The following is a 21,659-nucleotide window of genomic DNA, read 5'->3' as shown; positions in this document are numbered from 1 at the left end:
GGTCAGGAGGTTTTCGGTGAAAGAGTTTTGCCATCCAAAAATGGAGATTCATCAAAACTGAAATTCGTCACAGGATGAATTTCTTGACTTGAAAAAAATGTTGAAAAAAAGTTTGGAAAATGTTGAAAAATCCCATTTTGACATTTTTAAACAACATTTTGGTTTTCTGGTTCAAGCTGATGTTTCATTTCGAAATTCAGGCCAATTATAATAAAAAGTTTTTTTTTTTAAATGGTCACAATTGAAACCAAACATTTCAGTTGACCCGAACAGGAATTCCCCCCCCGCCCCATTTTTGGTTTGCGAACATCTTCAAGATTTTGACTTTTTGTCCCACTTCAGGAGAGGAAAATGGTTATGGGAGAGGAAAACATTTTCCTACCCAGCTCTAGTGTGTACGTGTGTGTGTGTGTGTGTACCTTGTCTGAGGATCAATGGCACCCAAATAATTTGCCTGCTGCCTCCTGGTCAATCTTATTTGCTTGGAGCAAAAGTTAGAATATGACTCACCGAAGCTTGGAGCTGGTGCGGTCTGTGTTTTTAGGTTACATGGCAGGTACTAACAGGCCCTCCCCTGTCTAAGCCAGAAGCGCAGCTGGTGCATACAGAAGGTAATACTCATTGCACTTTCCATGGTATCCCAAGATGTATGATACCAAGTAGAGCCATGGGCAATGAGGCTCTGTGACCATCCGCATGGGGCCCCAGAGACTAGTCACACAGAACACATTCCTGCAGGCAGCCAGACATCCTTCACACCTCCCTTAGACGTCACTGCAATTACGTAGATATTAGATATTAATAGCTGTAAAGGAATCCTATGCATAGATGCCAACTCTGTGGGTGCTCTGGGGCTGGAGCACCGCTGGGAAAAAAATAGTGGGTGCTCAGCACCCACTGGTGGTCCCCCCAGTCAGCTCCTCCTCCTCCCCCAGCGCCTCCCACCCACCAGTGATCAGCTGTTCAGCAGCGGGCAGGAGGCACTGTGGGGGAGGGGGAGGAGCGGAGACAGGAAGAGATGGAGCGAGGGCAGGGTGAACTTGGGGGAGGGGCGGAGCGGGGGCGGGAAGAGGCTGGGTGGGGGTGGAGCCTTGGGGGAAGGGGTGGAGTGGGGGCGGGGCCTGGGATTGAGTGGGGGTCGAGCAGCCCCGGGGAAATGAGAAAGTCAGTGCCTCTGATCCTATGGAAAGGTAGGATAGGCTAACAAGAGACAAGCAGGGCTGGAAGGCAGGGAGTGGGATAGAGACCAACTACACTGAGTGGCCTTGGGCATGTCCCGTAACCTCTCCAGGCTGAATTGGTGTCTGGTGCGATGTCACTGCCCCCTCCACGTCCCAGGGTGAGCTGGTGGCATCACACAACAAAAAGACGACACAGGTGCAGTCAGCCGTGGGCTGTTCATCAAGGAAAAGAATGAGTCACAGACAATTCCCCGAGTCCAGGCCGGTGACCCTACAGGTGCAGGATCCAGCTTCCCATCCGCATGCTCCCTTCTACCTTGTACTCCCCTTCAGTGCCTGTGTATGGCAAGGGGGAGGATGAGACAAGGTTAACCCGTTGTCCATCAGGGACCAGCTAGTGGGTGTGTAACACTCAGTGCCTGATTCTCCTCTCACGCCTGTGTAACCGCACTGACTTCAGTGGAGTCCCTCCGGATTGCACCGGCGTAAGTGGATGGAGGATACGCCTCCCTCGGGTAAGGTGGGGATAGAACAACACTAACTTTCCTGCCTCCCAGGGGCATCAGGATGGTTCATTAAAGTCTGCAGAGTGCTTGGGAGATCCAGTGCCCCAGGGCTGCACTGGCGTCACTGGGTCCAGAAAGCGCTAAAGATGTGCCAAGTACGTTCTGTTTAACAACCTGTAAGTGTTGGGAGCAAAAAACATCTCTCCACCTCCTGCCCAGGGATTGCAACCTAATTTCTCATTCCTCACACTACCTCTCCAGGCTAGACTCTCCTGCTTGCGGGAGCCAGAGCTACTGGCACTCAGAAGTGATTTTTTTCTATGAAGGGTGTTGGCTGTGAGCCGTCCTTAGGTGCCAGCTTGGGTCATGGCCAGGGAATACCATGCCTTGTTGGTATGTATGGAGTGTGCATTGCACTCATGGTGAGATCTCACCCTGGTCAGATCATTCTGAGTGGGGGAGGCTGATCTCAGTGGGGGGGTCAATGGGGCTCTAGGCTGAGCATGATCTGGAAACGGGGCACAAAGTCTCATATCAGTGGTTAAAAAAAAAGTTTAGGAAAGGCAGGATTGGATTGGAGCCTCTGGAAATGTAGCTCGAGTACAGTGTGTAAGTACCTGCGCAGGGAGAAAATACCAGAGACTAAAAGGCTCTTTAATGTCGTAGAGTAAGCAGAAGAGCCAATGGCTGGAAGCTGAAGCCAGGCAAATTCAGATTAAAAATAAGGCAGTGAGGGTGATTAACCATTGGGGGAACAAGCTACCAAGGGAGGTGGTGGATTCTCTCTCTCTCTCTCTCTCTCTCGATGTTTCTAACCCAGGCTGGCTGCCTTTCTGGAAGCTGCTGGAGCCAAACACAAGTTACTGGGTTCAACACAGAGACAACTGGGTGAAATGTAATGGCTCGTGTTATACAGGAGATCAGACTAGATGATCCAATGCTCCCTTCTGGCCTTAACCCCTCTGACTCTATGGCTCCATCATGTGTTAACCCAAGGGTCCATTAGTATTGCACAGTGGGGTTAGACTTGTCTCAGCAGATTGAACAGGAAGCTGGTCAAGGGATATGAAGCAAAGATAGCTGAGAACGACTTACTGCCTATCACCCTGTTATCTGCTGCGGGGCTTATTCTAAACAATGAGCTTTGTCTAACCCTTTCATTGGGATTATTGGGGGTGCCTTGCTAATGAGGGGATTAGCCAATCACAGTGGTAGACTACCTCACTGGCTTTGTCCATGGGACATCTCTCTTTGTGCAGCTGGGTGGGGTTCGGGAGGGCGGGGCCTCTGCTTTGATACCAGCGCCGACATTTCATGCCCATTGAACTGTGGGGACCGATGACTCTGGCCTGCATCGGACTGGGAGGCAGGTGGGCACTCCCTCAGGGTCCCCTCTCCCTTTCGTGAGTGGCTAGAGCCAATGGGAATCTTTACACTGACCTCAACGGGCTTTGGATCAAGCCCGCCGCTCCTTTCGGTCCTGACCTGCCGCCTACCCCCCCGCCCCTCAGTTATTCCAGTTCTGAGCCCCTCCCTCAGCTTTATTGATGACGCTCAGTTCTGACCCTTCTGCTGCTGTGCCACGCGGCCAGACTGCTGCCCCCCCATCCTGAACTGCAGCCCTCGCTACTCTTCCATTTCTCCCCCACCCGCCCCCAGCCGGGCGGTAAATGCCCTCTGATACTTGACTGGAGGCGCCGTCGGCTAGCCGAAATCCAGTCCTGCTCTCCACTCTTGGCTCTGCCCGTTCATCTCACTTCTGACCCGCAACCCGCATCTGTTTCCGTGCTTGCTCGGGCACCGGACGCTGCCAGTTCACCTAAAGCCTGATCCGAAGTACCTGTTGTGATTCCAGGCCCGGGAGAGCCATGCACCTCTGCACTGCCGCTGCATTAGGACCTGCCGCACCGCTGCCTGGTCCGCTCTCCATCATGCGTGTCAAGGCTGATTTACGACCAGCTTCAATGCTCCATGTGCCACTTCCATCTCAGTTTGCTCAGGCAGGCCTGAAATTCAGTTTTTCTGCAAAGGGGCAGGAGATATCACAGTGGTGGGTTATGAGCGCACGGGCATCAGGGACCCCAAGGTTTGTTCCCAGACAGAGGCAGACGTGGCCCTAGCCATTCTGAAGAATGACTGCTCTGAGAAGAGAGACAGATTCCGTCCTCTTGCAAACCAGGAAACGTTTGGCACTTGACAGACTTAGGCCAGACTGAATTGTTAGACTGTATATAACATAAATACTCATCCAGCATTCGTGATAGCTGCTGCATCAACATCCCTGGAGGAGGAAAGGGGAGTTCGTTTTCCATCTCCCATCCAAGACTTGACCTCTCTGCCGACGGATCTGCAATTGTGTTGATGGGTTTGATGATCCACTGAGGATTAGAACGCAGCCCCAAAGTCATTTCACATGGGCTGCTGAACAGCCATTCGAATAAATGTTGAAAACCTTTGACCACTCGTTCTGACGTGGATGGATTTGAACAGGTGAGCTGAAAGCAAAAGAAACCATCTCCCATGAACACCCTGAGCCATCCCGTCCTCCTTGTAAAATGGAGTCATTTTACTCCATTTGCACTAAGGAGATTGAGACCCCAAGATGTTGCTGAAGACGGAAGAAATGGTGGCAAAATAGGAAGCTGGGATTAAAATAAAATATTAAAGGGTCAGCATATTAAGATAAGGGGCTTTTTCTCACCTTCTTAAAATTCCTTGTGTTCTTATGAAAGGCCACGTAGCAGGGAATACATTTTTGGGGTATGGATGGATTGATGGATGGACGAAAAGCTGCTGTCGCATGGTTGGATGGGTAGAAGGATGTTGAGTGGATCAATGGATGATTAGATGGATGGAGCTGAAGCATGACACTTTTCAGCCTTGCAGACAGGGAGTCTTTGTGTCTATACCTTTCACCCATTGCAAAGCGTTTTCCTGCTGCACACTGGCTAAGGAAGTCTACCCTCTTGGGAGGCCAAAGGTGTGGATTTTGAAAAACGAATGGCAGAGCTTAAAGTTGGAGGGTTCCATCCACTCATTTATCTTCTAATGAACAGAGCAGAGCTCTGGAAAAGCCGTTTCAGAGCATGAGAGTTAAGCCAGATAAGTTCTTTATGCCTCTGAGGAATCTCTTTAGAAAGGAAAGCTATAGCAGATTGTACAGCAGTGAATGTTTAAGATTAGTCAGTGGGGAGGATCTTAGCTGATACTGGGATAGTTTCTAGGAGAGATGCAAATTGGGATGAATGAAACATACTGCTTTCCTGCTGAGAGGTTTAATCTGGCTAAATCTATAGCACCATTATGATGGCAGGAAACCAGGCAGAAATCCATCAGGAGCCTGCCTGGTTTAGTTGAAAGTTTTGTCGAAATCAATATGATCCCACTAGACATTTTGATTGAGATGAATCCACATTTTCACCTGGAAAAACCTTCTGTTGGAAAACTTCTGACCAGCTCAATATGTTGGCTGAATATGGGTCCTCTTGGACTTTCTAAACTAGCTGCTCTAGCTTATCCAGAAGATATGGGCTTGATCTAGGAATCAGCTGGTGAAGTTCTGTGACAAGGAGGTTAGACTAGATGATCATCATAGTCCCCTCTGGCCCCAACACCTATGAACTTATGCAGTCACTCAGTTTTGCCACCAATTTCAATGGTTGCATCTGTGATGATTTTCTCTTTAAGACCTTCCAGTGTTTCATTAGCAGTGATATAACCCCCCGGTGATGGGAGCATTCATGTAGCCTGGCCAAGGGCACTTTAAGAATCATGGGCCAGATTTTCTAAAGAGCAGCGCAGCCTGCTGCGTGCTGAGCGGTTTTGAAAATCTAGCCATGTGCATCCCAACAGGAGCTGCCAATTGCTAAGCATGGTGGAAAATCTAACCTTTAGGTAGGTGCCTAAACTGGGAACTGAGCTCATGTTAAAATCTGCCCCTTTGTCTTCTAAACATGCTCAGAGCAGGTCTAGATGACATGGGGGTTCAGCTGCAGGTGAGCGCTTGTGACTTTGTGACCGCCAATGAAGCCAGGCTGGCAACAGTACAAAGCAAAACACTTGCCCAGCCATGGCCAGCGAGGCCAGGACTGGGCTCAGGGCAAGGGACTCTCACACAGCAGGGAGAAGTGGGGAAGCCCAGTTGAGCAGAACACAGCTCGAGTGTTGTGGCCCCCAACTGAATTCCTGTGGTGGGGGTCACAAGAGGGAATATTGTCTGGGGGTCTCTCAAGCACTTCAGTGTTCAACACGCAGTTATGAGCTAAAAATTCACAGTCAAGGCTGGGGACGAGTAGCAATCGGTGCAAGTACATATTGTCCATAGAATGGGCCAGTGTAGTTGCCTCCCCTGGCCTTAATGGGAACAAGAAATGAAGTGTGTTTGTTTGTGATGGTTATGGGGACGGGGTGATATTCATCACTGTAATTACACCTGTGGCTGGCATTCTGGCAGGCTACCGCTGGAAGATTTATCATCGGCCTAGCCTTGAAACTAGGCGTGGGCTGTTGCCGCCACAGTCTCTCTTTCTAATTCTTCCAGCACTGCCGAAAACGCCAGCTGCCAGGCGAGCTTCTGTACCAGGCTGGGGGTGTCACAAAAGGCTGCAGTTTTGAAAGAAAACAGGGGGGGATATCAAATTAAAGGCGCCATCTTGCACACAGTGAAGTAAATGGCAAAACTCCCATGACAAGGAAAAGGTGCGGGATGAATGCCTAAGGGCCAGATCTTAAATTGGCACAGCTTCATTAAAGTCAATGCTGATTTACATCAGCTGAGGATCTGGCCCTCAGAGGGGGAAAGAAGGAATTGCTCGCAGAGGTGGGCGCGCAGCTGCCCCTTGCTCTGATAATGCAGCTCACTCCTCACGCACTGTCCTCCCCCGCTATTCTAGAGCTGGGGTCCCTCCACCGTGGTGACAACTCCCCCTACCTCTGACGTGCCGCCCCGTTCCAGAACTGGGGCCCCCTCTACAGCTCTGCCAACGCACCCCACTCCTGACCTGCAGTTCCTCTTGCTGCTCCAGATCTGGCTTTTCCCGTACAGCTCTGGCAATGCACCTCAAAACTCCTTTGTATTCCAGTCCTGGGCTTTTAATGAGCAGAATCTGCTGGTCATGCCAGACTGTGTGTGTGACAGAAGAAGGGGGAGTTGGGAGGAAAAGAACATTTGCTGTGCAGCAACATCCATAATAGACTAAACAAAATATGATATACATCTGCAGTCCAGCTAACCCAGCTTCCCGGGATGGAAGGCGAGTGGAATTTAGTGCTGTCTGCCTAATGCAGCACGGTGAAATTTTTTTCCAAGATGACAAGTTTTCTGACAATCTCTGGTGAGTCTTTAGCACAGAAACTGCCTGAAACTTAGCATACAGGCCAGCGGTGTTACATAATAGAGTGGAGGGCTGGGAATTGTTTGGTAAAGAGGGGTCTGTTCTCCACCCACAGAGCTGTTTATTTCCTGTTATGTCCGTAGAAATTACACCCTGTCGCGCAGAGAAGAAGAGATTCCACAGTGTGTATTTTTGTGCCAAGACATTTGTTACCAAAAATGGGGGCCCAAAATTTAAAGGGACACCGTCAGGGTAAAAAACCATTGTTAAAAGAATGCCCTTCCTTCTGTTAGCACTGAAACTGTGAAAACAGAGAGAGATTTTAGAAATCTGATTTGCTTTTTACCCTTTACTTTTTGCATTTCGCTCAGGTTAGTGAATCAAGACCGGGCAGTTTCAATTTCACATCTTGCTCCGCCCCCAGTGTGGCTTCATTATTGGATGCTTAATGCTCTATTTTTCAATTCATCACTTGGCTATCCCCACCACATATGTGGGATACTGTAAATAAACCCCCTTTTCCGTGCTTAACTTTGACAAGTCTGTTGTGGGACTACTGACTACTGAATCTAGGCTGGTCAGTTTCACGTCTTGGGCCAAATTCATCCTTAGCGTAACTCCACTGAGGTTGATGGGAGTCACTCCTGCAGGAGTTGCTGACTCTAAGATCTTATCGCCAGTCTCGGCATATTGGGTGGTTTTTTTTAAAGTGCCAACTCCCACAGGTAGGAGATTACTTGAGAATCTCAACTTTCATTTTTTTAAAAAAAAGTAAATTTCATGCCCTGGTGGTTTCAGAGAAAAACTTGAACCCAAAAGGCTCAAAACCCAGAAGGCAAATTAAAAAAAAAAAATCCAAATTTATTATTTTTAAATATCTCGTGAGTTTTAAACTAATCTCATGGGTTTTTTTTTGTTTTTTGGGGGCGGGCGGGATGGTCTGGTTCCCGATTGCTGAATGTTTGGGATTGGCATTGCTGCTCCAAGGGCAAATACAGAGCTCTTGTCTCTAGTCAGTTTCACATTCAACTTCTCAGGTGTTGGCGCAACGTAGTTGCATTTGGGTTTCTAAAATTTCTGGGGACTGTTTATCTCCTTCCCCTCCCACCAGCCAACCAACAAACACGCCTTCCTTCCCATATTTGTACTGACATTTAAAAACAAAAATAATCGTGAGAATATTTCTATTAATAGTAACGTAGCAAAGCTGCAGTTTGACCTACTGCCACTGCTGAGGAATCAGCATTTTCCCCACATTGTCTAGGTGTGGTCTGAGATGCTCAACTCTGATTAACAGGCTTGCTCACTGTCTGTCTTTTATGTTGGGTTAGCAAACACATATCTTGAACGTTGTGCACCAAATTGCTCTTTAATTCTAACCAGGGCACATGGAGCCAGCCTGTGGAAAGCTTTCAGTGCTTTACTGCCTTGCTTCCGTCTTAGCCAGGTGTGCTTTGGTCTGTTGATTTCGGAGAATCTGGATGACTAGGCACTCAGGGGTGCATGCCTAGCAGCACCTGCCAGTAACTCCCTGCTCTGCTTCTCTTCAGACATGTCGCTGGATCTCATTCTTGCTACAGATGGTTTCACATGGAAATTTTTTTGCTGTGGCCCCTTAGCAATCCGTCTTTACACAGCAAAATATATAATTATGTGCTTAAGGTTAGGTGGGTGCTTAAACCTGCTGACTTCAATGTGACCGAGGCATATTCTTAAAGCTAAGTATGCGCTTAAGTGCTTTGCTGAATACAGATGGGCTTAAGCAAGTAATTAAACGCTTTGCTGAATCGGGGCCTCTTTCCTTTCCTGTCCTTTATGAAAGGGCATAAAAGCCACCTGCGTGGCACCTTTTCTAAGCCTTTCACTTAACCTACCTTTGTTAGTTTTCTCATTGAGCAGCTCTTGTATCAAAAGAGAAAGCAGGGAACTGGGAGTTAGGAGTTCTGGGTCTTTTTTTCATGTCTGTCGCTGACTCACTACATGAACATGTGCAAACTGCTTAAGTTCTCTGCCTTAGTTTCCCCAGCTGTAGCGTGGGGACAATAAAGCTTTCTCTACTTAACGGGAGGCCATGTGGTGTAAGGCCTAATTAATGTCTGTGTTGTGCTTTGCCCTTTGCTCTTTCATTCGAGGACCTCATACATATCACGGCATTACCTTAAGGATTCCAGCCAAGTGGTGTTTTAAAAATATATTATTTTTGCGGCTAATCCAGGCTGCAGTGCTCAAGCAAAACAAACCAAGTGCCAGCTTGCTGGGTGTCCCATGCACACACACAGATGCTATGGCGGGAACCAGCATGCACTAGGGTTAGACAGAGTACATGTAAGATATGCAGCAAGCTGGGGCTGCAGCAGTGACTCATGAAAAATCTCTCTCTCTCTCTCCATACATATCCAGCTTTCTATCTTTGGGCTTATAATCACCAGGATATCTGTCGGGGGCTGGAATCTTTAAGGCAAGATCTACTAAATGGGATGACCGTAGAAAAGTGGGTTAGTTTCCAGATCTAACAAGTGTGAGAGCAACCCAGTTTTGCATCCCTAGAGAGTAGCTGGCGTATTTCATCCGAGCATCTCAAAGAGCTTTGCAATCATTCAGGAAGCCTTCACAGCCCCACTGTGGGCTGGATAAGCATTGTGATCCCTGTTTCACAGAAAGGACAAAACAGGCAGGAGAATATAAGTGAGCTGGCCATATTCACCCAACAAATCCAGGGATCCTGACTCCCAAGCCCTCTGCTATAACCAGAAGCCACACGTGGAAGTTTGGGGTTAGGGTTTTAAAGCTGTGTGCACATATCTGTAGGTGACAGTCATGCCATGCACTGTTTGAGCCCTTCTTTAAAGACTTGCATGGTGCTTGGTCCTTGTGCTGACCTCCTGCACAGGGGTGACCTTCATCCTGATGTGCGCACACTGGTATGTAGCTAATTTATACATTGGAAAGCCCCAATGTACATGACCATATAGGCGCTTAACTAGACTTGTGAATATACCGTACCCAACCATTAGCCCCAAGTGAGTCAGTAAATACTGAAAGGGCCCCGGCTGCATTCCTCACCGGCTGTAAGTACTGTATGGGACAGTTTCCCAAAATCCTCGCCTCTGCTCCTCGCCCATTTGGACCCCCCTCTGCTCTTTGTCTAGAGCTATGACTTCCAGCACAGCCAGCCAGTCGGAACCCAAAAAGCATCTCTTGCATTTCATTTGGCTACTCGGCCCTCTAGTGAGGTGAGATCCGTGACCAAAGGGGCTACAGCAGCTGCTTGTCTCTGAAGAGCAGGAAGCATTGAGGTGGTGGCAGGCCTCAGGGACACAGAGCCAAGTCCAGAGCTAATGCAAGCAGGTGCAACTCTGCTGAGGAAAATAAACCCACCACCCTAGGTCAGATCCAGGCCTGCTGAACATCAGCACAAGTCCACGGAGGCCACTATAGCGGCAATCATTTACCCCGTGGCCCAGAGAGGAATTGGCCCAGAGAGGAATGAATTTGGCCCATAGAGACATTTTCAGATCTTAAAGTGTTATGTTTTTTTAAAAAAAGTTTTACTTAAAAAAACCCCACCTTCGTTTTAATTTGGGCGTTAACGTTTCTCTGTTAACCCCTTTTCTGCTGCCTTCCGTCCGCTGCAACTTTGGCATTTGACAGTGATGAAGCTGGCACTTAGGGAAGCACCTAACATGCTTTCTCCCCCAGGCACCAGGCCCACAGGGGAGAAACCAGTCAGAGGAGCTGGGCTAAGGCAGAAGGAGCATCTAGAAAGGTTCTGCCTCCAGCAGATCTGTCACCACCATTAAGGCCATTTGCCCAGGGGTGACCATCGGTGCCCTGGGCATTTCCATCGTCATAGCCCTGAGCCAGGTCCATTTCATGCCAGGCCTTAAAGGCTGATATTTTCTCTCTTTCTACCAATCAGCCTCTGATGGGGCACATAAGTCTCCACATAAAGGTGAATGAGCTACGAAGGCCCAGTTAGCTCAAATTCAGACATGTGGAGCAGGAAGCAGGCTGCCAGGGTGGGGCTTAAAAAAAAGAGCCCTTGTCAATTGGAGAGGAGCGGGCACAGAGAGCAGATGTGGAGCTCTGTGTGGGTGAGAAGGTGAGGCAGGGGAAGGCTCAGACCAGGGAGCAGGAAAGACCGGTGCCTAGCAGACCCAAAGGGAAGAGTTTACGTTTATGTGGCTTCAGACTGATTTGGGACTTGGGGTGACCTGACTGGAACGTAGCTGGAGAGGCTAGCCCTAGGGACCGAGCGGGAAGGTGGGCAGAGCAGTGGAAAAGCAGCTGGGAAACAGGCTGAGCGCAATGTCTCAGTGCCGTACACGTCTGTATGGGCCTTCCAGACACAACTTGCTCTTGGGCTTGTCTCCTCACTCGGGTTTGTGTTTCACCTCACGCCTCTGACTCTGTCGACCCAGGAGACGTGGTAACTGACACAACGTGCAGCCCACCTCAGCACTCAGGGACTGTCACACGTTCAACACTGCCTCAGTTGGTCATGGCTTAGATGACACCATGGTAATCAAAACAGTCTCCATTTAGGCGGACTATTCAACACTGCGTCGCTTGCCACGACTCCTCAAGGTCAGGCTCTGTCCTAATATGATTGCTCAGTGCTGCCGAGCCCTTTGAGCGCTGTCTATTTGCCTTTATTGTCAGGAGTGCTCAGTGGTTTATTTCACAGAGGTGACGGCTGCCATCTTGGCAAACTTACCTGGAATGGAACTGGGGACCCCCAGAGGTAAAAGCATGAGCTGCTTTAGCTACAGAACCAGGCTCTGCAGGCAGGGGATGGACGGTAACAGACCCAGATCCCGTGTGGATCGGGGATACACAGCACACACTGAGCAGTGGGTTACACTGCCCCAGATGCAGGGCCATGTTACATGGGTATAGCACTTTCTACAGTAACAGATAAAAGGGTGTGTGGGTGGGTGGAAAGGGAGGGAATACACAGTGGTGCCACCTGACATAATAAGGGTTTTATTGGCATGAGTCTAGAATGGCCAGATTATTCAGTAGTGTTGAGCTTATGCAGCTCGTGCCCAAGGAGTGGGCGATCTGGTCAGAAATCAATTAGTGGGCAGAATGAAGCTTAGGTGGCCAGTTAGCATCTGGTTCTGCAATTCATCGCACGGCATTCACCGCTGCGTAAGTGGGATACCATGAATAAATCCTGTCCCCTTGCCGAGTCTGCTGTAGAGCTCTGCTCTTGCCAGTGAAAGGAGTTCTGACCTCAGTCAGTTAAACTAAACCGTGGTAAAACTCCGAGGAGTTCATTCTTGAAAGGCTTCTCATTCCTTCCTGGTCTGGAGGGAGCCACTTTCATCCCTAAACCCTTTCCATTCCAGCCCCCTGACCCTTGCTCTAGTGATGCACATGGGAAGTACTGCTGCCAGGATGGGAAGCTTTGGTGAGTCTGTGCATAGTCAATCCCCATGGGGTTATTTTTTTTAGGATGTGCTTTTGTTGAAACATCAATTTGTAATTTACTACCGTCCCTTGGATTCTAGTGTTTCCAGTTCCGAGGATGGCCGTTGAGGTCACTGCAGATAGCATTCCCTCCCTGCTTGCAAAGGCTGCCCTGGGCAGTCTCGCTCGGGGTCAGTGAGGTTAAGGGCCCACAATTAATTTGCCAGGACGCTTCTTTCCAAGTGAGGAGCGTGATGGATCCCAGAGTGCATGCTGCCTGCACGGAGGCAGTGTAAGGAGTGGGGTGAGCAGATGCTAACCAGGGAGAGGGAAAGTGCAGGGTCTTTCAAATCTGTGTAGTCCCGTGCATTTCACAGGAGGCGGTGAAGGTACCTTTCTGATTTGCAGGTGTTGGAAGCATGCTGGCTTCCAAGTCATGTTGGTGGCGGCAACCCTGAACAGTCTTGGTTGATTTACCACTCAGCAGCTTGTAAAAACAGGATAGTGATGCAGTTTTCTGCAGACCTCTCTTCCAATGAATGGATTTAGCAAGGTTCATCACCTCTGTCTAATGTCTGGAATCACTTCCTCCTCCTCCTTGTTTGAATTTGCTGGGTTTCCTCTTTGTCTACCTGGGTCCTGCGTATCTCCACTCCTGTGTGTCTGGTCCGTCCAAGGCCAGCTGAGACAAGGTGCTGAGAATCCCTCCTAATCCATTCAGGAAAATCATCGTCAGGTAAACCACAGCCTCTTTTGGGTAGCAAATCACATGACTCAGTTAGTACCATGTGGTCGGAAAGCTTATTATCCATGATCTGGAGAGAGTAGCATGTCAGGGATGGGTATGTGTTGTAGGTGGGGCTGGTCCTGCTTTGAGCAGGGGGTGGGACTAGATGACCTCCTGAGGTCCCTTCCAACCCTCATCTTCTATGATTCTATGTGCACCAAGCTGCAGATTCTTTTCTTTGGCAGACATTGTTTGCTTGAACATAAGAACGGCCACACTGGGTCAGACCAGTGGTCCATCTAGCCCAGTATCCTGGCTTCTGACAGTGGCCAATGCCAGGTGCTTCAAAGGGAACAAACAGAACAAGGAAATTATTGCGTAATCCATAGCCTGTCCTCCAGTCCCAGCATCTGGCAGTCAGAGGCTTAGGGACACCCAGAGCAGGGGGTTGCATCCCTGCCCATCTTGGCTAATAGCCAGCGGTGGACCCATCCTCCATGCACTTATCCAATTCTTTTTTAACCCAGTTATACTTTAAATATTCTTACCAATTCTTTTCTGCTTTTGCTGTGAGGATCAGATACTGATCTAACGAGTGTTCAACTGTGATGAAATATTACTCCTAACCTACTTGCCAATATTGTCTGAGCCTTTGGCTTTCTAGTGTTTTCTCGGGGAACCACCAGCCCAGAATAAATGGAACAATTGTTCATGTGTTCAGCTCTGAAAGCTGCCCTGGCACCTTGGTCTAGCTGGGTTTCTTTGGAACTTGATTCAGCCCTGAATATAGCAAGTCCTGGACCTCCATCCAGTTAAAGTTTCAATCCCTCTTATTTTATCCAAGCCGGTGGATTCATCCCCACTCAGTGTTCGAAAGAGCAGGAGGCTAGCAATCCTGCTACATCAGTTAAATATAGTCCACCTCCACATGCTGTTGTGTTTGAGCCTGATCCTTGGTATGGTTTATTTGTGTGTAGGCCATTCAGAGCAGGGTTATGACTCTGTGTATCTTGGCTGTGAGAGGAGCCCATAATTAGCTCTCCGCTGGTCTGTTGTGTCTGCTGTTTGGTGCCTTTGTAACCAGAGTGTGAGGAATTGACAGGCCCCTGCAGTGTCATGCGTTTAGCAGCAGCTGGTAGGAAATGTTCTAATCCTTACTTAATAAAGGGGAGGGAAATGGGTAAAAAACCCATGGCTTCAGGCTCATTTGGGATGATAATCAGGTGCCCCATGTGGAGCTAGGAGTTTGAATGGGAGGGGCGGTACCAGTTATAAAGAGGATGGTGGTAAGACACCCACCACCTTACACACATACCAACATATATGCGATAAGACCGGGGAAGCAAGTCTTATGCTTCAAGGCATCAGCTGATCATCACAGGGACCAGGAAGGAACCTCCCTTACCCCATGGACAGCCAGCCTTACACCATTGGCCATTATGAGAGTTTTACCTTCACTTAAAGGTCAGGTCATGACAGCATCCCAAGACTGGACTTTGCCACCTGGTATGGGGAAGCCCATGTTTGTATGTATTGCAGTCAACTGCCCAGTGGTCACAGCTCCGGTCACTGTGTGTCAGGGTTTTTTTCTGTTCACAGCTAACAAAGATTCTGCTTTAGCTCAAACGTCAGGGGCCCGAGCTTGGGAAGCTACAGAATCTTTAGTCCTCTGGTTGTTGCTGTGAAGGTCTGAGCAGCCACGGCATGGAACAGCTGTTTGGCTGTGATTCCATGCACTTAAGAACTAGAGGGTAAAAGATTTATATTGACCTGTTGCACGCACGACTGCTTGAAAGCCACGTCCGGGTTTGGAGCTGGGGCTTTGATGCTCAGGAAAACGGTTGATTCGTCACCAGAGTATGTCAATTGTCATCGTAACAAATAATAACAACTGTCCTTCAATAGCCCCTTTGGTCTGAGGCTCTCGAAACACTGTAGATGTTAAGCCTCACAACACAGCCCTGTGAAGCAGGTGTTATTTCCCCCATTTTACAGATGGAGAAACTGATGCAGGGAGGGGTTAAATGAGTTACCCAGGATCACAGTGCGAGCCAGATGACCAAACGCAGCAGTCCTGTCTCCCAGGCTCCTGCTCTAAACCACCAGACAATGCTCTCTCCAGCGTCTTCAGACCCCGCTCCTGGAAGAAAGTTAGCAAGGCACAGTCACTGCAGCTGAAAGGAGATGCTTCTTTGGGGCTGTAAGATCAGCAGTCAAACGTGTTGCCAAAGCATTGGATAAACATTTACATTTCCTGCATGTGTGTACGCTGCAGTCGGCAGTGGCTGGAGAAATACCCCATCCCTTTGCACTAGCATTTGGCTGGGAGCAATCAGAGAGGGGCAGGGGAAAGGTGAATTCCCAGCAATTCCTGAGGTTCCCTCACTGAGGTCTCACAGAAATCCTAAATACATTGGCATGGGCTGGTGGCAGCAGCTTTGTGTTGTTGGGAGACAGGAAGGGGTGCGTGTGGAAGCGAGGTGGCGGGAGGGACGAGAGGGGAAGTTTGGAGGGATCTGTGTCTGATCTCCCTGCAGCGGACAGATGGTCTTCGGAGAGGATCCAAGGAGGAAATCTAGATCAGACAGGCAAAAGCTCAGGGCGAGCTGTCTGGCTGTCTGGCAGGGTTCAGAGTGTGCTGCTGTATCAGGGCATTTGAGGAGACAAGTGCCTTGCGCAGGGGGAGGGAAATCCCGAGGCCTAACTAAGCACTGCCGGGGCTGAGATGCTCCCCAGGGGCACTGCTCCCAATCTGAAGGATATGGGGACATTTCCATTGGAACGATCCCAGCATTAACTCTCCAGCTACCACTAACTTGCATGCAGAAATGCTCCCTCCATCCTTTGCGTTGAGGAGCCATCCATTCCCGAAGCCTTCTTGAGGCTAGCATGAAATATGATAACGGGTGACATTTGCCCTTTGTCTTGGATCAAGATCCTGGCACACCCCAGATGCATCTCCCCAGATAGTCTCGTGCAGTGTCTGTCTGTAGCCATCAGCCGTGGGCAATGCTTAGCGACAAGAAGACACGGCGGTGGCATTACAAGCAACAAGGTGGAAGCACAAGTGACTTTAATCACCTGAGAAGGGCAGTAATCTCCCTGGAACACATGGGTCCTCATTCTCCTCTCGTTTACCCCATGTGATCTGACCTCACTGACAGTATAGTGCCACTGATTTCGGAGATTTACACCTGGGTGAGTGAAACCAGAACAACGACTTCCCGGGTGGGATTTTCCAAGAGTTGTTTGACTCTGCTGCCACTGAACGCAATGGGAGTTTTACCATTGATTTCAATGGGAGAAGAGTTAGGCCAATCCCGCATAGTTGGGCAAATTCCACCCCACCGCCTTATTGCTGCTATGAAGTGGAATTTACCAGTGGGGACACTGGAGTTATTTAACTACTTCCCCGGGTCAGGTCAATCTGGGACTGAACTACCGGCTGATGCCAATTCAGAGATCCCTGGAGCTGGCCGAAAATTTTCTACATATTTCAACCACAAAATTTTTAAAAATTTCTACACACACACAAAAATGTGTGGGTTGGTGGGTGAAAGTGTGATATAGTGCAGAGTTTTCATGACATTATTTTCTTATTTGTCTGTCAACTACTAAGATGGCTGAAATGTTTTAAAATTTGAAATGTTGATGAAAAAAACGGGGGCAGGGGTTCATGAAAACTGCACGATTTCTCCCCCACCCCTTGTTTTCTGATCAGCTTTAGTGGCCAGAGTGGAGTGAATTTGCTGGGTCTTTGTCCAGTTCCCAATGGACACCGGACCTTAACCATTACCCTCGTTCACTGGTTTTCCACCTTTTTTCATTTGCGGACCCCTAAAAAATTTCAAATGGACATGTGGATCCCTTTGGAAATTCAACCTGTGGTCTGTGGACTCCAAACATAGAAGTCTTAGACTGAAACCTGATTGAACAGCATTCAGTTACAAATGTTGTATGTGCTCGGCCTGGCATTCGCAGCCTGAGGAAAGACCCTAAACTGTGGGCTTCTATGGCAACGACTACACTTCCAGGTTTTGACCTGTAAGTGGGGCTATTCACATACTTTTGATTGATCAGAAAACCGGAATGCCTCTTCTGGGATCTGAAACTTTATTTTCATAGTCACCTTTCGCGGACCCGTTAGACATAGTCTGTGGTCCCCCAGGGGTCCGCGGACCACAGGTTGAAAACCACTGCTCTAGCTGGTACTAAATAGCCTTCTTAGTAACGTAATTACAGACACTAATGGTCTGATTCTCCTTTCACCTAGGCTAGTTTTACTCTGGTTTAACTCCTCTGGTGGCATTGGAGTTTGTCCTGATTTACCGTGATGCGAGAGGAGAAGCAGACCCCAAGGGCCATGGAAACTTACTTAAATCACTGGAGTTGGTTCCCCTATTGAGAAGTGAGGAGCCAGCGGGGCAGAATTTGCATGGATGAGACCAATGCTGTCCCTGTGCTGTGAGTCAGCTGGGGATATCAGACTCCCGGGCAGTCTAGCTGGTTCCTTTCAGCAGCACTAAATCCATGCAACAAATTATTATTAATAATAATAATAATAATTAATCATCCCCCTCCCCTGCCTCTGGAGTGTGTAGAGTTTCCATTTACCCAGGCTGCCCTTTGTGCATTGTTCCCAAGTTATTTAAAGAGCTGTGTCTTTAAGAAGGCATGAATGGAGGTGCAGAAAGGCAGCAGTAGAGGTTGGCAGGAGAGCCTTGTCTTGATTATAAATGGTTTATTATGCCACAGAGCTTAAAAGCCATCAGCTCTTGCTGACTGTTAAGGAAGCAGCTCAATGGGGCTGTGGCTGGCCCAGGTCCAGGCAGTTCAGAAAGGAGAGCTAATAGGAAGAAGGCAAATGAGGCGCAGATGGCAACAGACTTCACTGACCCTGACCCTCAGCTGGGGAGCAGGGAAAGCCTCAGGTGCATCTTAATCCCAAATTAACACTCTGCCTCCAGGCCTCCCATCTCTGCTGTGTGTAATTAGGAAATGTGAGTGCTTGGTGTCCGTGTCTGGCTCCGGGGTGATGGTTTAAGGATGGATAGAAGAGATCATCCTGGTCTGAATAGACATAGCGTATTAGACTCCCTGTGGGGCCTGCCGCTGAGGGTGGGATCCTGCAGCCCATTTCTCCTGTCCCGGGTTCTGTTGACACACTGCTGGCCCCTCCAGTTCTGGGTTAAATCCTCAGACAGGAGTGGATGTGATGTCTAGCGACTAGAGCTGGGGGCTGGGGCTCAGGACTCTTGGGTTTTACTCGTGTCTCTGTTGTGTGATGTTGGATGAGTCATTTTCCCTTTCTGTGCCTCAGTATCACCATGTGTGAAACACGGCTGACAACACTGCTTCCTGCCTAGCAGCGCGTGGCGTCATTACCATTTGCAAAGGACTTTCAGGTTTCAGAGTAGCAGCCGTGATAGTCTGTATCTGCAAAAAGAAAAGGAGTACTTGTGGCACCTTAGAGACTAGTCACAAGTACTCCTTTTCTTTTTTTAAAGGACTTTCAGTTCCTCTGGCCAAAGGTGTTAGCATAATTGTAAAGTATTATTACCGGCAGCAGCTAATAGGGGAAACCCTTTCCCCAGCTCCCTGCTAGATCTGGAAAGGGGAAACCCTGCAGCTCCATTACATCATTAACCCATGCGTCACTAAACCACAATGGACCAGATGTGTCAGGGGGATACTGGGGTGGCATTGTGCTTGCAGAGCCTGGAGGATTCAGCCCCAGGCTAGGAGTAAAGATCTCGGAGTGGGTGACAGCTCTGCTGCCTGGGATTCCGATGGCCACAATACTCGCGTGTAACATAGCGCAGACAGACAGACAGATGCTGGTGTGGTTCCTCTCTTTCCCCCTGTATGAGAACTGCAAACTCACTGCAGCAGTAGCCTCGAGAAGCAATCTAACCTAGACCTTTCTTGCCCCCGAAAGTAGGATGTTCCGATGGTATTTTATTACGCTGGCTGTAATTTCACTACCCGGGGAGCTCTCTCATCTCCAAACGCCACCCCGTGGCTTCCGCTAATCTTCCTCAGGGCCCCTTATCGCCTCCTGCCTCCTGAGCATCATGCCACTGGCCCCATGCCATTTCCACTAGGAAATGCAAAAATCCACACAAATCAAGTCCTAGCTTTGAACTGGAAGCCTCAGCAATTACTGGATCTGTTCGCCATGGAGACTGTCACCATGGAGCTGTTGCCATAGTGGTGTCTGCTCATAGTGAGAAAGAGAGAGAGAGAGATGCAAAATAATGTTTTTAAAAAAGAGGTTTAAAAAACCCCATGTTGGGTTTTTTTTTTTATCAGCCAGGTGTTAGTGAGGTCAGCAATTGCTCCATCAAAGCTTTCCCCAGCCTCTACTTTCCATTTTCCTCATGATCCTTATTTAAAAATCTGTTTAAATGTTGGTGTTTCACGGTAATGCAAACAAAGGGGAATTACGGCACCGGTGACGGTGTCCCCCACCCCAGGCCAATGAACTCAGCACCCTCGTTTCTTGCAGAACTGTCCAACGGGATTTCTCGTGACCCCGGAAGGTCAGGGCCTTCATTTCACACCTCCTCCAGCAGCACTGCGCCCCCTAGCAGCATGCGGGGACAGCAGAAAGCTTTCCTTTGAGGAACCTGTGTGCTGTTTTTTCAACACAGAAAGTCTCTGCTCCTTTGGATGGGAGCTTGGCAGCTGCTAGTGATCAGGCTGTTGGTGTTTCAGGGGGAGGGAACTGAGCGAGAAGCAGCCATGTCTGTGCCAAACTTCCTCCCCTGGTTTGATCTAGGGAAGAGAGGAGCTAATTCCACCTGGCTGGCTCTCTGAAGGCAGGGATCAGTTTCAGTCTATTTCCAATAAACCACAGTCAGATTTCATAAATAATAATCGTCCTCATCACGCTTTGCCCACCTAAGCTCTCAGAGCACTAGACCAGCATTGCTTAATCGCTCCTCCCAGCACCACTGGGAGGTTGAGAGGGGTTTGTTTCCCACTGTTAAGAATGAGAACGAGACACAGAGACGTGTGGGAAGTGGCTCCCCCAGGGTCGCACAGCAAGTCTGTGACAGAGGCAAGAAGACGATCTGGGAGCGCTGGGTCTGAGTCCTGTACTCTAGACCAGTGGTTCTCAACCTTTCCAGATGACTGTACCCCTTTCAGGAGTCTGATTTGTCTTGCATACCCCAAGTTTCACCTCGCTTAAAAACTTGGGCTTTCGCTTTAGCCACATGCAGATTTCTGCCCTGGGCCCCAGCGAGTTTAACGCTGGCCCTGGTGATCCCATTAAAACAAACTTGCCCACAGTTTGAGAACTGCATATAGACCAGTATAACAAAGTCATTTTCTGTATGAAACTGTAATTTGTACTGACTTTGCTAGTGCTTTTTATGTAGCCTGTTGTAAAGCTGGGCAAATATCTAGCTGAGCTGATGTCCCACCCGGAAAACCTGTGTATCCCCAGGGGTACACATACCCCTGGTTGAGAACCACCTAGACAACTTTTGCTCCTTACTGATCTAAGCTTAAAATGAAATTTAAAGGGACGCTTACTCCCTCTTCTCCCCCGTGGCTTGTCATAGAGCTCTCAGGTGAGCAGAAAGCCTTCACAAACGTATAGGTCAGCTGTCTTTGGAATCTCTGTTGTGATCAAAAAGGGGAACGTAGCCCGCACTGTGCAGAGATGTGAATCTCATGGGTGGTTAAATAACCTTTGCTGAAGCCCGAGCAGCTACTGGATTGCTTCCAATCATATCAGAAGTATCAGTCAGCCTCTTTTCCTGCCCACAAAAAATATTCTTGTGTGTATTGTCATGGCAATGGCTAATTCTCCTGCTCGCCTGGCTCTCCTTTTGCCTGGTGGTATTAGAGCAATGGGGTGCACGCTGTGACTGATGTGGTGCAGAAAGAAGTGGGTTTTCCAGGAATTACAAAGCAGTTCCTCTGCCACTCAGCATGCTGATCACATACAGCATGAGGTGCAAAATCACAGCTCCAGATGCTAGGAGCATGGACCTATTTCATGTGCAGTTTGTCGAGAGCTGAGATACTCGAGACCCCAGCAAGTCTATCTGAGTCCAGGCCCAACATGCAACTGGGAACAGCTGGATTGCAGGAGGGGCCCCATTCAGAGTCTCCAGGGAAACCAGTTGTCATCAGTGCAAGCTGGGGAAATTTGACACGCAACCATGCAAACTGATGGTGAGGAACATCCTGGCCATATGGTCCAGGGGTTAGTGCACAAGACCGGGAGTCAGGAGGCGTGAATCGATGTCGGGTGGAATTGGAATTGGCGCCAGTGAAAAATCAGGCCCTAGGGAATTGCTCTCACTCCTACTGAAGTTAATGGAAGTCATTATGTTGAGTTTAATGGGAGCTAGATTCGGCTCTAAGGCCCAGATCCTCAGTGGAAGTTCAGCACCTACATACCTTGGAGGATCTGGGCCTAGGTGCCTCCTACTGGCATCCATGAGCAGGAGCAGTCCCTGAGTGTACAGCGTTGGCCATC

The 21,659-nt window shown here is 48.9% G+C and overlaps 1 protein-coding gene across 6 annotated transcripts in view; it reads left to right on the top strand.

Moving 5' to 3' along the window:
• The window catches only part of ACAP3 (ArfGAP with coiled-coil, ankyrin repeat and PH domains 3), a 159,529-nt gene that overhangs the window by 34,483 nt on the left and 103,387 nt on the right, over nt 1–21,659 (top strand). For 2 of the 6 annotated variants that reach the window (XM_037881111.2, XM_037881107.2), the window contains exon 1: nt 6,742–7,020. The exons of 1 other annotated variant lie outside the window; for it this stretch is intronic. In XM_037881111.2, the coding sequence (XP_037737039.1) occupies nt 6,893–7,020 (128 nt within the window). In that variant the 5' untranslated portion in view covers nt 6,742–6,892. Of the gene's footprint in view, nt 1–6,740; nt 7,021–21,659 lie in introns of those variants that run through there. 3 more of the 6 variants (XM_037881110.2, XM_037881113.2, XM_043531679.1) reach the window with 3 other exon arrangements.

This window comes from Chelonia mydas, chromosome 18, assembly GCF_015237465.2.
Source record: "Chelonia mydas isolate rCheMyd1 chromosome 18, rCheMyd1.pri.v2, whole genome shotgun sequence".
Lineage (NCBI taxonomy): Eukaryota > Metazoa > Chordata > Testudines > Cheloniidae > Chelonia > Chelonia mydas.
This window is presented reverse-complemented; position numbering and strand designations above follow the sequence as displayed.